Genomic DNA, 15,364 nt, shown 5'->3' with positions numbered 1-15,364 from the left:
TAAATTACAAGCCCAAATCGTGACCATCATCTAAAAAGCTATACATGATCTAACTGGGACCAGCCTGCCTCCTTACATACAAACCTGCTACCACTCTCACCTCATCTCCTACCATTTCCCAATTCACTCCGCTTCAGACACTTGCCTCCTTTCTCTTCCTCATACACACCCTCACCTCAGGGCCTTTGCCCTTACAGTTACTTCTGACTCTTCCCATGATATCACATGATTAGCTTCTTTGCTTAATTCATTTCTGTTCAAATATCCTACAAAAGATTCCATCACTACCTACGTAAAAATAGCACTGTACTCCAATCACTACATGTCCCTTCATCATGCTGTATTTGTCTTTAAAGTACTAATTATTATCTAACAAATTCATTCACGTATTTTTATTGTTGGTTTCATCCCAGTAGAATGTAAGCTTAATGACAGTAGGTGTTTTCTCTGTTTTCCTTACTGCTGTTTTCTCAGCACACAGAACAACGGGCACACAGGAGGTGATTGATAATCAAACAAATAACAAAAGTAAAGGAACTGCTAAATAATCAATTGTTTTCTCAATTAACATGAGGTAACTACTATGAGGTTTCATTTCACAATGGAGAAAATTATATATAGATATACAGGGCCTACCGAATGTGATTTGGGAGAAATTGACCAAATTCCAATAATAAATTGAACTTGCTGTTTTAGGGTCCTATAAAAATCTGAATTAAAACTACATTTCATTGTAATAATTTATAATTATAATTTTATTATTGAATTAAATAATTTGATTTATTTAGTGCTGCTTTTCTTTCTGAGCTTAATTCTGGAATATATTTTTTTAAATTAATATTGTGATGTAATACTCTTAAAGTCCTTACTACAAAAGACTATTCTGGAATCAACTGCATAATTACATTTCCTTAGTGACCTTGTAATCTCGTGAGCATTTACTCTAGACTAAACAGCCTCATTCAGCTGCCCTGTGTCTGACTGTCGATGAAAGAAGCTTGTTTGACAACTGCTTCAAGTAGAAACATATTTTTTCCATGATTGCATAACAAAGATTTAAAACTTACCAGACTAGAGCCAGACTAAAACTTTAAGCAAAAAGGTTCATGTTAGATGTGTGAGTTGATTCCTCATTCAAATGCCAACAAAAACAGATACTAAAGACATTTTGCTGTCATAGCCAGCAAAAAAAAGTTAATTTAGTAATACTCTTATAATTACAACAAAGTACAATATATATCATATATTGTATACATATACCGTTTCCCTGAAAATAAGACCTAGCCAGACAATCAGCTCGAATGCATCTTTTGGAGCAAAAGTTAACATAAGACTCGATATTGTATTATAAAATAAGACCGGGTCTGATATGATATATGATATGATATGATACAATATCGAGTCTTATATTAATTTTTGCTCCAAAAGATGCATTTGAGCTGATTGTCCGGCTTAGGTCTTATTTTGGGGGAAACATGGTACATGTTGCAATCATTTTTATGACTTTTGTATTTTTCCGTGTTCTTTGATTTTTCTGACGTCCCTGAGACTTCTTCTAAAACTAACATATAAACTTAAGTGGACAGCATCAAAAACAAAACAAACATAAAGCAAAACAAATACTTTTCTCCATTCTTAGGTAATCCATGAACAATTAGTCAATAGGTAAAGATCTTGACCAAAGAACACAAATTTCCTCAATGTGATTTTTAAAAATACAAGATAAGAAACATCACGTAAACAAACAGCCAGCAAATACTTAACGATGAAACACTTGAAGCATTCACAAAAAAATCAGAAACAAGAAACTGCTATTACCAGAACTGTATAACACCAGGTCAAGAAGTTCTAGCCAAATGCAGTAAAATATTAAACTGAAGTTAGAAATAGAGTATTTAAAAGAAAAAATTCGTTTTTTCAGATGACTGACTTCCAAATAAAACCCCAGATATTCACCTAATAGAACAATTAAAATTATAAGAGCTCAGTAAAGCAGCTAGATACAAAAATATACATATTTAAGCAAGAATCAGTTAGAATACATTTTAGCAAGAATCAGTTAGAAAGCATAATGAAAACTTTGTAACAGCATCACAAGTTAATATAATGAAAATTAATTTCCAAGAAATGTGTGAGATATATGAAAACTGAATAAATTTTAAATGCCCGTTCTTTTCTAATCAGTTTATAATTTTAAAGCAATTCCAAATAAAATCCCAAAAGGAGTGGTATTTGGCTGTTTGTTATCTGGGGTGCTATAGGAATTTAGTTAAGTTATTGAAGGTTTTGGTTTGATTTGTTTCATTACTTGTTTCACAATATTTTATTTTGAAAATTTTCAAAGGTATAGAAAACTTTCAAGAAGTGTAGAGTGCTTTGTTGCTTTGGACAATTCTTTTAGAAGAATAAATGTATAAAGATGCTAAGAATACTCTGAAAAAGATAAGTAGCAAAGGAAGACTTGCTCTACCTATGGTAAGAAGAATTCTCAGATGGCCCCCACGATTCCCACTGCCTATATGCTTCCTTTCCCCTGGATCTGACAGATTTCACTCCTGAGATTATATTACAGTAGTCCCCTGTTATTTTTGCTTTCTGTGGCTTCAGTTACCCACGGTCAACTGCAGCCCAAAATATTATGTTACTGGAAAATTCCAGAAATAAACAATTCATAAGTTTTAGATTGCGCACTGTTCTGAGTAGAATGTTGACATCTTGCATCATCCTTGCATCCTGCCTGAGATGTGAATCAACCCTTTATCCAGGGTATCCATGCTGTATATACCACCCGCCCATTAGTCACTTAGTAGCCATCTTGGTTGTCGTATCAACTGTCATGGTATCACAGTGCTTGTGTTCAAGTAACGCTTATTTTACTTAATAATGGCCCAAAGTGCAAGAGTAGTGATGCTGGCAATTCGTATATGCCAAAGAAAAGCTGCAAAGGGAGTGGAAAGGTAAAAGTTTTCAACTTAATAAGGAAAGAAAAAAATTGCATGCTGAGATTGCTAAGATCTATAGTAAGAACAAACAAATCTATCTCTGAAATTGTGAAAAAGAAATTTGTGCTAGTTTTGCTGTACCACCTCAAACTGCAAACATCACCACCATAACATGTGATTAAGTGCTTAGTTAAAATGGAAATGGCATTAAATTTGTGGGTGGTAAACATGAACAGAAAATGTGTTCCAACTGAGGCAACATGTTGGATCAGAAAGCGCTGACCCTATATGAAGACTTTAGCAAAGGATCCCCTGAAATGAGTGACATCAAGCCATTTCCTGCAAGTAAGGGATGGTCACACAGATTCAGAAATAGGTTTGGCATTTTATTATCTCACATCATCACAAGCAGAAGGGAGAGTATAGTACACTATTTTGTAGAGCAAGAGAAAGACCACATTCACATAGCTTTTATTAGTGTATTGTTATAGTCGTTCTATTTTATTATTGTTGTTAATCTCTTATTGTGCCTAATTTATAAATAAAACTTTTTCATAGGTATGTATGTATGTATGTATCTATCTATCTGTAGGAAAAACACAGTATACTCATATATACTATATACATATACTATAAACTATCCTGGTTTCAGGTATCAACTGGGGGTCTTGGAACATGTACCCCACAGATAAGGGGGCACTACTGTAAATGGCAAAAGGGATTTTGCAGATGTAATTAAGATCTCAAATTGGTTGATTGAGAATTAATAAAAAGGGAAATTATTTAGGTGGGCCACACTTAATCAGGTAGGAGCCCTTAAAAAGGAAGAGAGTCAAAGAGATTTTCTTCTGGTAGCATTCAAAAAGATGGCAGTCATCGTAAATTCTATACCTGCAAGGAACCCAATTCTACCAATAACCTGAATGAGCTTGAAAGACAACCCCCAAGAATCGCTTACAAGGAACCATAGCACCTGCTGAGACTTTGATTGCAACCATGTGCAACCAGAATAGAGGATCCTGGTAACCCATGCCCACACTGCTGACTCAGGTACTGATAATAAATGAGATAAAAATGGATATTGTTTTAAGCCACTTAAATCTGTGGTAATTTAATACACAACAATAGAAAATAAATACACAACTTAATATTAAAACATATCATGAATTTAAATTAATAATGTGATACTGTTGAAAAATTAAAACATAGACTAATGGAAAAGAAAGGGCAGCAGAGAAAAAGTCCTAGTATAGTTATGTAACACATCCATGGAGAAAAGAAAATAAATAAATTATTCTGGGCCAACTGATTTACTATGTTGAAAAAAATAAAAATTCTTTTATAGCTCCTCACAAAATAAATCCAGATGGATTAAGTGATTAGATGTAAAAATTGAAGCTACATAAAAATTAGACTATAAATAAATATATACAAGGTTCTGTGTGTTGGTTTAGGACTTCCTAAGTAGAAGAACAATGGAAAATTAACAGGACATCATCAAAATACTTTACAGCTCAGAGATTAAAACTACAACACATCATAAACAATGTAAGAATAGCAAAAAAATTTTGGAATTTCAAGGATTAATAGTCTTACTATATGGCTGACTCATACAATAAGGAAAACAATACTACCCTAATAGAAAGGGGGACATAGGGCATAAACAGACAATTCACGCATAGGGCAGAAAAGATGGAAAGAACTTACTAGAGGGGGCTATACCACAAATATAAAGGCAAAGAGCCTCTTGAGGAATTGAAACAACACATGTTAGGGCACAAAAATGCGTGTGACACCATGAGGTTCTTAAGAAACACCAAGTATGAGAGGGGCAGGAATATATGGCCATGAAGGTAGACAGAGTTCAGATTATGCAGGTGAAGATGAACCACTGAAGGATATTAATAACAGAGCCTGGGTATCTACCCAAAAAACCTGAAAACATTTATCCGTAAAGATATATGTGTTCTGATGTTTACTGAAGCTTTCTTTTTGGTGGCCAAGACATGAAAACAACCAAAGTGTCCTTCGAAAGATGATTGGATAAAAAAGTTGTGGTATATATACACAATGGAATACTATTCTGCCATAAGAAAAGATGAAATAGTGCCATTTGCAACAATATGGATGGATCTTCAGATTACTGTGTTAAGTGAAATAAGCCAGACAGAAAAAGTCAAAAACCACATGATTTCACTGATACGTGGTACATAAAACTGAAAACAAAGGAACAAGACAAACAAACAAAGAAACAAAAACTCATAGAGATGGACAATAATTTAGTGGTTACCAGAGGGTAAGGGGAGAAGAGGTGGTAGGATGAGGGTAAAAGGGATCAAATATATGGTGATGAAAAGAGAGAACTGACTCTGGGTGGTGAACACACAATGTGATACATAGATGATGCATTACAGAATTGTACACCTGAAACCTATGTAATTTTATAACTACTGTCACCCCAATAAACTTTTAATTATAAAAAAAAACAAAAATATATGTTTTACATCTCATCTCAAATTCTTGACATAGAAAGTTCTAATTTACTAATTTTTAAGAACAAAAGAATGGTCATGAAAAGTGTCTCCAAGGTTACCATGACAGTGGATCTTCTACTTTGGAGGGACTATACCCTACCCTATTCCCTCAAAAATGAACACTTTTAATTGCTGTGCCAGAAACAGTAATGGATTTGTTATAGGTCAGTAAGTTTTGCTCAGCAAATTGGTTTTTATCATTGTAGTCTATGGCTACACAAGAAAAGAAAGTCATAGCTGCTGATGGACAGCAAACAAGAAACTTCTAATTATCATCAAGTTCTAGTTAACTGGGTTAATTCAATGCTATCATTACTCCCACAATTATCTTCACTACTAATTACAGAATAATAGTTTAAAAATCTATCACCTGGTTAGGAAGGACTCAAGATATTGAACTATCATAGTTTAAATCTATTTTTTAAAGCTATCATAATTGATAGCACATAACTTTTGTCAGTTACATTAGCAGAAGAGAAAGAAACGAACATGTACATTTGGCTACAACACTCTACCACAAAGAAACACACAGAAAAGTTCTACAGGAAATGAAGATTGAAATTTCATTCTATAAAACTGTGATAGCAAATGACTTCATTTAAATTCATAAATTAATAGCAAATGGCTTCATTTAAATTCATAAATTAAGGATAACTGAAAAATATACATCTTACTTAAAGACCATATTTTATCTTATAAAACAGTTTTTCCTTATTTCTATAATAGGCTCACAAATGAACAGTTTTTATTAAGTAAATCATATATCTATTTAAAACAGTAGTGATATCTGATTAAATAATTTGAAATTGATGAATAAAGTTGATAAATGCTTAAAATTTATGTCAGTTAAGGGAATAATTCTTCTTTGGGTGGAAGGTAGTAAAATATTCACTAGAAAGCCAGTTGATTATTAAAAAGACAGTCTCACAGTGCCAATCAAGAGACTTTACTAAACTAACCACTAAAGCCGTAGTCTGGGGAATTTCAATTAGCAGTTAAGTTTTCCCAATGCTTGCTCCCACTGGCACAGAATTAATAAAACATGTTTACATATTGCCTTGAGCAAACCAGAAGAGTGCTGCCAGTGCAATTTGAACTATAATTATATATTCATAGTACCCTCCTGAAAGAGAAATTCTCATTTATTCTTCATCTACTTCTCAAGTTTAACTAACTTTAGACAAAATCTCAGTAAAAACCACCTAAAATCTCATGACAACGTACTTTGGATTTCATCTTTTATCAAAGCTATACATGAAAACAAAAACATAAGTTTTTTTGGAGGCATTCTCCCAAGACTTATGTCACCCACTCCCAAAAATATATAATTCAAATTATTTTGAAAGTGCCTGCATCCACAGTTTTGAGCCAACTGAAGTGAAGCTACAAAATGTATTATTCTTAACTTCATCATGTCATAAAGATTTCAAAAGCAGATATAAAAAAATGGAAATGAGGCAGTTAATTTATTCTCTGTTTGCCTCTAGAGAAATTAAATTTGTTCCCTTTGTAGAATAAGGTCATATAAAATGGAAATTTTGTTGCAATAGGAGAAGAAAAGAGAGGAGTAGAAGCTAGAGGATGGGGGGAGGGGGAAAGCTCCACTATAAAGGGATAACTGGGGTTTATTAGATACAATCTTCTAGCTAAGATGTGGACAACTCTTAGGACAGATGTGTGACAATTATATCTTTAGTCAACTGTAGTTAATATTCCTTGTACCTTAAAAGCAGCACCTTTGAGGATACCAAATCATTCTTTGAAAACTAATTTCACAGAGTAACTTCTTCGGTTTCTCTCTAAATGTTTCTGAAAATTGTGGTAAATAAAACTGTATTCCTAGGTCTGAAGTAGTAAGAAAAAAGTAAGAAAACATATGGTTTCAAATAATAATTCCAGAGCAGAAAATGAACTAGTAGTACAAGAATTCAAGTTAGGATTTATTTTGGCAAATATTTAAATATCAGATCCTAACATATTACCAAAGAGACTGCTAGCGCTAATCCCAGCTCCAAAAACTAAAACTGTCCATATGGAATTCAATCCCTTTCTCAAGGAAGAAGGCTGACGAGAAGGAAGGTATGAGATACATTCTATTTGGGTAAATAGTTTATGCCAAGAAAAAGCCAATGTTTCTTTAGCAATTCTGATATCACTATTGATAATCTAGAAATTCCTTCATTCCTTAGCCACGGATGTCTAAAAGCAACTGTCACAGTCAAGGACTACTGCTTGAAATACATACACGTTTATTTGTAATCAGAACAATTTGCCTTCTTAGCTTTTGTGGATATAAAATATATGTACAGTCTTTGTTGAAAGAGACAAAAATCTACTTCTAGAAATCTGGAACTAACTATATTCTAAACAGTCAATGATTAATAATGAAAGACTCCCAACCAGCACAACCACCCCCCAAAAAGTGATCCAGCTTCCTTTTATTAAACTTATTAAGTTTAAATAAGATTTTAATATGAAAAACTTGGGAAAAAATACAAACACTGTGGTTATACCTTATCTAAAGGACACTTACCCTACCTTTAAAAATCTAAACCATAATTGCAGAAGGAAACCAAAAGGACTCCAATCAAAAGTGTTGCTCAAGTTTATTCAACTTAATAATTTACTTAAAACAAGGGATAAAAACAATCTACCAGACATCTATTTCATACAGAAGTCTATCCATTCGTTAAATACTCACATACACATGTATATATAGCAGCACCAGCACCATATCACATTAAAAAAAGGAAGATGAAGAGGATATTCCATTATAGAGATCTAATAAAAATTGTAATAACTGAACACTAAATAGAAGAGGAAATGAATTATAAAAAAGAAAAAAAAACAGTCGAGACTCAGTTTCTGGGGAAAGGCAAAATTGGGTTTCACTGGGGAAGGAGTATAAAACCTATTTCCACCCTCCCCAACTCTATACTGACACAGACAAAAGCCTTCAACCACTCAGGAAAGGCAGGACAGAGTTCAGTTGTGAGGCTGGGAAGGAACAGCAAACCCACCTGCACCCTGAAGCAGGAGGCAGAAGTTTTTTGCCTCTGGGAAAGAGAAGGTACAGTGAGAAAGCTCCCCCCTGAGGCTCTGGCACACAGGACCTCCTACGACTAAAGCTCAAATAGGAGAACTAAGAAACCCCCTTGCTCCCACCACAAGACTTACTCCAAGTAAAAAGCAAGAGCAATCTATTGCTGGGGAGGAGCATCAAGAGAAAACTCTGTGGCTCAGGCTTGCAGAGCCTGTTGAAAGCCAACAGTGGAGCAAGAAGACTGAGAAAATCCCTCCAGCACTCCAGTCCTCATAACAGGCACAGTGTGGCAACAAATCACAACTAGAAGAAGCTGAACCCTGTGATACAGTGATGGTAACTAGAGCAAACACAAAAACCCAAACTGGGACCAAACTCCAGACTTAATACTCAACTCCCTACACTAATGGCCTGACAGAAAAAGGGACAAATGTTTCTTGGCATATATATTATTTATCTCAGTCTCTACTGTTCTGTTGCACAGAAGGTCCAATATTCAAGGAATAATTACAATAAAAACAAGAAAGCAGGAAAAGCAAATCTATCAAGACATAAAACAGTCAACAGGACCAGACCAAGAGATGTTGGAAGTATCAAAGAGGCACTTCACAATTACATGATTAATAAGTTAAAAGCTCTACTGAAAAAAGGTGGATAACATGCACAAACACCTAGGGAATTTCAGCAGAGATGGAAATTACAAAAAGGAGTGGAAATGCTAGATATGAAAACTGCCGTATCAGAAAGAATTCCTTTGATAGACTTATCAGCAGAAGGAACACAGAAGAAGAATAAGTGAACTTGAGGAAAGGACAACAGGAATTATCCAAATTTTGAAACACAAATTTAAGAAAAGATTGAAAAACAAATCAGAGCACCCAAGACCTCTACAATAATATAGAAAGGTCTAACATGTGAAATCAGAATCTCAGAATGAAAATAGTGAGAAGATGGAGCAGAATAAATCTGTGAAGAGATAACAGTTGAGATAGTTACAAAATAACAATGAATTATAGATCCAAGAACTTCAGAGAAACTTTTCAAGCTCAGAGAAACTGAGCTGTATATATAATGCCAGATCCTTGTATCATAGAAAACATGTAAGTCTTGCTTTTTTTAATCCAATCTGGCAATCTCAGTCTATTATTTGGAATATTTAGACCTGTGCTATCCAATATAGTAGCTACAAGCCATATGTGTTTATTTAAAAATACTGAATAAAATTTAAAATGCAAGTCTTCAGTTGCACTAGGCACATTCAAATGTTCAGTAGAAACATGTAACTGGTGGTTAATATCTTGGAGAGCACAGACAGAGAATATTTCCATCACTTTAGAAAGTTTTATTGGATAGTGCTGGTTTAGAACATTTACACTTAATGCAATTACTGATATAGTTAAGATTAAATCTAACATTATGCTATTTATTTCCTAATTGTACCATTTCTTTATTTTTTGCCTCCCTCTTTTCCTGCACTCCTTTTTACTAATGAAGTATTTCTTGTGACCTCATTATTTTCTCTGATATTGATTTACTGACTATCCCACTTTGTTTTACGTTTTTAGTAGTTGTTCTAGGGTTATATTAAACATCTTTAACTTACCACCAGATACTATTATACTACATCACATATTGTACAAGAACATTACAACAGCACAGTTTTTTCCCTCTTCCCATCCTTTGCATTAATTGTTGTCATACAGTTTACTTGTGCATTGTTATTATGAATAGCCATTCCAATGATCTTTCAAATGCAATTTTGATGACAAAATTATTGGAAAATGCAAAACCCTGTAATAGAGGAGTACTATTTTAAATACTTTGTCTTCACTGACATAAGTGTCAAGATTTTAAGAAAATTTATTTTGGAGATACAGAATTCTGGCTCTTGCATACCCAGTAAGAGATAAGAAATCAATGTCTATATCACATAATTTTTCAAATCGTAAAACCCTACATTATCTGTCTCCTGAAGCTTCAATTTTAGCATGTAGGCCAATTATTTGATGAATTTGTTATCTCAAACTCAAAAAAGGGTTTTAGGTTTTGTTTCACATCCCCTTGGCTTCATGCTTGGAAGCCATAGGACTTCTTTTTCTGAGATTTCATTGTTAGTATATACAAATGCAATGGCTTTTTGTATGTTGATTTTGTAGCCGGCAACTTTACTGTACTCATTCACTATTTCTAACAGTTTTTTGGTGGAGTCTTTAGGATTTTTCTATATATAGAATCATGTCATCTGCAAAAAGTGATAATTCAACTTTTTCATTCCCAATTCGGATGCCTTTTATTTCTTTCTCTTGCCTGATTGCTCTGGCTAGGACTTTGAATACTATGTTGAAAAGCAGTGTTGATAGGGGACAACTCTGTCGTGTTCCTGAACGTAGAGCAAAGGGCTTCATAGCATACAGAACCAAAGAAAGTCTTAAAATCTACCAAATAGCAGATACGTAAATTATCTATCATTTTAATAATAATTTGACCTTGGAGACTCCATGTTCATATGCAAAATACTATGCATCATGTTCAAGACTCTGGTTTTGGTTTTAAAAATGAATGTAGATTTTGTCTGTCTAATCTATCTTGTTTTTGCTATTGGGTTTTTTTCTTAATTACTTTTTAATTACTTGGTTTCATTGTACCCACTTTTTTCTTTTCACGTTATATCTTTACACTGTTTCTGTGCTGTTGTTGGAAACAACCAATTCAGGATCATATTGTTATTCAATCGCTTAGGTTGAGACACCAGAACAAGATATTATTTGCTCCATCCAACAAAGTCTGTGCCTGTACTTTTCAAGTACACAAATGCCACCTCCTCCTGTGAGAAAGACTGATCCCCTTCATCACTGACAAAAGCCATAATCCCACATTCATTTTCAAAATGGATAAATATAATATGGCTTTTGAGTCACTGGCCAGCTCTACATACACCTTTTCACAAAATACATTTTGTGGCTCATTTCTCATAAATATAGTTTCACTATAGACAGCAGACAGTGAGTAAATCTACTCTTTTTCATGGCAAGGAGCTCAACTCTTATATTATTACTGGCTTACTAGTGACATAAGCCCCTATTTCTAAAAAAGTATGCAGTGAGCTGAAAATGAACAGCTACTTCAATATGGCTGCCAAGGACCACCTTAAAAGGGAACTAATACAATCCAATCTCAATCTCAAAAAACCTAACAAGACCATAGAAAAAATAATGTATTAACTTAGCATTAAGCACCAGTCTTTTTTACTAAAGAGTGTAAAATTCTGTAAACTCAAAGTCTAATAATGTTAAAGTGTGAGTTAGAAACAATAACAACAAAGCCCTAAACATCCACTCTTCAATGAGAAGTTCTTTTGGGCACTTACCCAAGTCTTCCTAGCATCTCAAACTCAGGAACTCGTGGTCCACATGTCTCTATTTGCAGTGGTTGATATTCATATAGAGCTTCTTCTAGCTTTTGAATAGGTGCTAATGAAATATGTTGACCCTGTTAGAAAAATGAAGGAAAGCGATACCTTTTAATATTACTTTCATATTACTATTGACTTATAATCATTTCAAAGATGGACTAAATTCCTCAAATTTAAAATATTATCCATTATGTCTGCTATTCCATGGATACAATTCATTACACTACTCAAACCCACATTATGTAATTAACGTAGTCATTGATATACGATTTAAAGGAGGAAAATCAAATCCATCATTAAATTCAAATTTAGTCTTAAACAGCTCAATGTCATTGGTAAAATTCAACAAATATATAAGCATAGTCCATCCTCACATTTTCCTATTTTTATTATACAACTTTGACAGTTTTGGTAATCAATGTTTTGTTGAAAGCTCTAATTAAGGAGGGACAATAATGAAATTATTCTCTGCAAAGTTTTACCACATAAATATCTATTATATTAAGTCTTTACAATGGAATCAAACTTAATTACCGAATGTGTGTATATGAAGTCTATTTACACTTACACACACACACACATACACCTAAAATGAAAAAATGTTATGCTATAAATTAAGTTGAATGAAACATCCAGTAATTTTTTTTAAAGAAATAACTATTAGATAACTAAAATAAAAGGACCATATTTGATCACAAGTATACGAAATAAAATGTCACACCCATATAGCAACATTACATTGAGATTTACATAATTATCAGATATCTGAGTATAGAATTCTATTTTTAAATCCCTATTTTTTTTAATGTAGTCCAAGTTTCTCATTCTAACTCTAGTTTTGTAATTTTTCTTGGTATAGTTCTCATCAATTTCTCTATTTCCTAATTTTTTAATAAAAATTAGTCCTTGTACTAATTACTTCCACTGATTTCTAGTTTGTAATTTATTTCTATTGTTACCTCCCTCGGTTTTCTTTACTTTTACCCCTAAATTACTAAATTGAACACAAAGTATATTTGTTATCTTTCTTTTTTTTAAAGTAAAAACCATGACTTAAAAGTGATAAAGTGCAATTGAGGCTGTCAGGAAGGACCGCTGAAGATATTAGCATCTGACTCGTGGTCTGTCTCGTCAACAAATTTTATCCCATGTAGCATCATCCTAGCTAGTTTACCGACACATCAATAGCTTTTTTTTTTGAAGGACCTCAAAAGTCCTTCACTAAACACAGACAAAGGACTTGAATAGACATTTCTCCGATACATGAATAGCCAAAAAACACATGAAAAGATACTTAACATCACAAGTCATTAGGAAAATGCAAATCAAAACACAGAGATATGCCACTTAACACTCATGCCTATTTAGAATGGCTATTATCAAATAAATAAATACATACATACATACATACATACATACATACATACATAAAAAAAAATAACAAAACAAAAAAACACACAGTAAATAACAAGTGCTGGCAAGCATGTGGAGAAATTGGAACTCTTGTGCTTTGCTGGTAGGGATGTAAAATGGTACAACCACTATGAAAAACAGGGTGGAGATTCCTCAAAAAATTAAATGTAGAATTACCATATGAGCCAACAATTCTACCTCTGGGTATACTCGTATACCCAGAAGTAGTGAAAGTAGAACTGGACACATATTTGTACACCCATGTTCATAGCAGCATTATTCATAATAGCAAAAAGATAGAAGCAACCCATGTGTTCATCAATAGATGAATGAATAAACAAAATGTGGTACATATACATAATGGAACGCTACTCAGCCTTAAAAAACAATAAAATTTTGACACATGCTGAAACATGGATGAACCAACCCTAAAGACATTATGCTAAGTGAAATAAGCCAGTCACAAAAGTACAAATATTATATGATTCCAATTATATGAAGTTCCTACAATAGTCAAATTTATAGAGACAGCAAGTAGAATGATGGTTGCCAGAGCCTAGGGGAGTCAGGGGATAGGGTATTAGTATTTAATGGGTACAGAGTTTTCATTGGAGAAGATAAAAAAAATTCTGGAGCTGGACAGTGGCCATGGGTGGACAATGATGTCAATGCCAACTTCTTAATGCCAAGAACTGGATACTTAAAATGATTAAAATGGTAAAGTTTATGTTTTATATATTTTACCACAATATTTAAAAATGGGTTTTGGGTACTCTGACTTACTCATTTACCTGACTGGAATAAAACACAGGAAAAAAAAGTAAAAAGTGAAATATATGGAAAACCTCATTAACATTATTTTAATCCTTAACCTTCATATGTTTCACAGCCTTTTTAAATAAACATGAAACTACCGAGCTAAATCTTGCACTATCTCACAGTAATCCAATTTCTGAAAAATGCATATGAGTACAGAACATTATATGGGTTAAGAAGAGGCCTGCCTCAGTGGAATATTTTAAGTGGCATTCTGACATCTCTGTTTCAAATGTCATCTTCATAAGCTACCAAGTACTAAATTCTCCTGCCACATGATGCAGTATTAGTGTCACATTTTCAAGTTAGAAAAAATAAAAGAAAAAAAAACTGTAAGAATTTAAAAAGGACACCTATTATAGTCCCACTAACACAGTACTATAGATTACTTTGTCTGATTACTCTATTTTCACAAAATAAGAGATCAAGGCCCAGGAAAAATGATACCAAATGGGTCTTTTCAAGAGCTGGAATATCTCCCAGGTAAGATAATATTCAAAAAAGATAGGCTCTTTTAAGTTATTAGAGTAGGAAACAACATATTAAAAGTAATCATTTTCTAAATATTAGCAATGATGCCCAAGTAACTGAAGCTATGTTATATAATCCAAAGTCTTCTTTGAAAGTCTGTGAGTACATAAAAGATCATCTGATAGTAATAGTAGTTAACATTATTTACCCAGTGCTGGGCACATCTAAGAGCTTCTTATGCATTATTTCATTAGAATTCACAATAGTTTTATGAGATTAAATACTATCATCCTTACTTTATGGATGATGAACGGGGGTTTAGATTTGTTACTTGGCAAGGTCATACTGTAGTTAATGGCAGGTTGAGGATTAGAAGCCAAGTTTGTCAAATTCTAAAGCCTGTGAATTTAGAATTTGTCAAATTCTAAAGTTTCCCCTAACTTCCTTGTTTTATGGCTAAAGAAACTTATATTCCACCCCCTCCAAAATATAAATTTTCCTAAGGTTGCATAGAACCATATCTCCTAATTCCTGTCCAGAGTGGGTTCTACCATACCACACTGCCTTTTAAATCCTACTTTCAGACAATATACTTATAGTTGCTCAATTTAACAGTTTGACATAAATAGTAAATTCTAGATTTAAAACAAAATTTTATACAAAATCTAATAATTAGATATGGTCAAAATACCATAGGCTCAAAAATTACTTTTTTTAAAAAAAAATTATGACA

General features: G+C 33.2%; 1 protein-coding gene across 2 annotated transcripts in view; it reads right to left on the bottom strand.

Annotated features, from left to right (window-relative positions):
* The window catches only part of MNAT1 (MNAT1 component of CDK activating kinase), a 176,542-nt gene that overhangs the window by 47,446 nt on the left and 113,732 nt on the right, over positions 1-15,364 (bottom strand). For both annotated transcript variants that reach the window (XM_088797359.1, XM_019750784.2), the window contains exon 7: positions 11,887-12,008. In XM_088797359.1, the coding sequence (XP_088653485.1) occupies positions 11,887-12,008 (122 nt within the window). The remainder of the gene's footprint in view (positions 1-11,886; positions 12,009-15,364) is intronic.

This window comes from Rhinolophus sinicus, chromosome 3 (assembly GCF_057876585.1).
Source record: "Rhinolophus sinicus isolate RSI-liver-muscle chromosome 3, RSI-T2T, whole genome shotgun sequence".
Taxonomy (NCBI): Eukaryota; Metazoa; Chordata; class Mammalia; order Chiroptera; family Rhinolophidae; genus Rhinolophus; species Rhinolophus sinicus.
The sequence above is the reverse complement of the archived record's forward strand: the minus strand, read 5'-3'. Positions and strand labels throughout refer to the sequence as shown.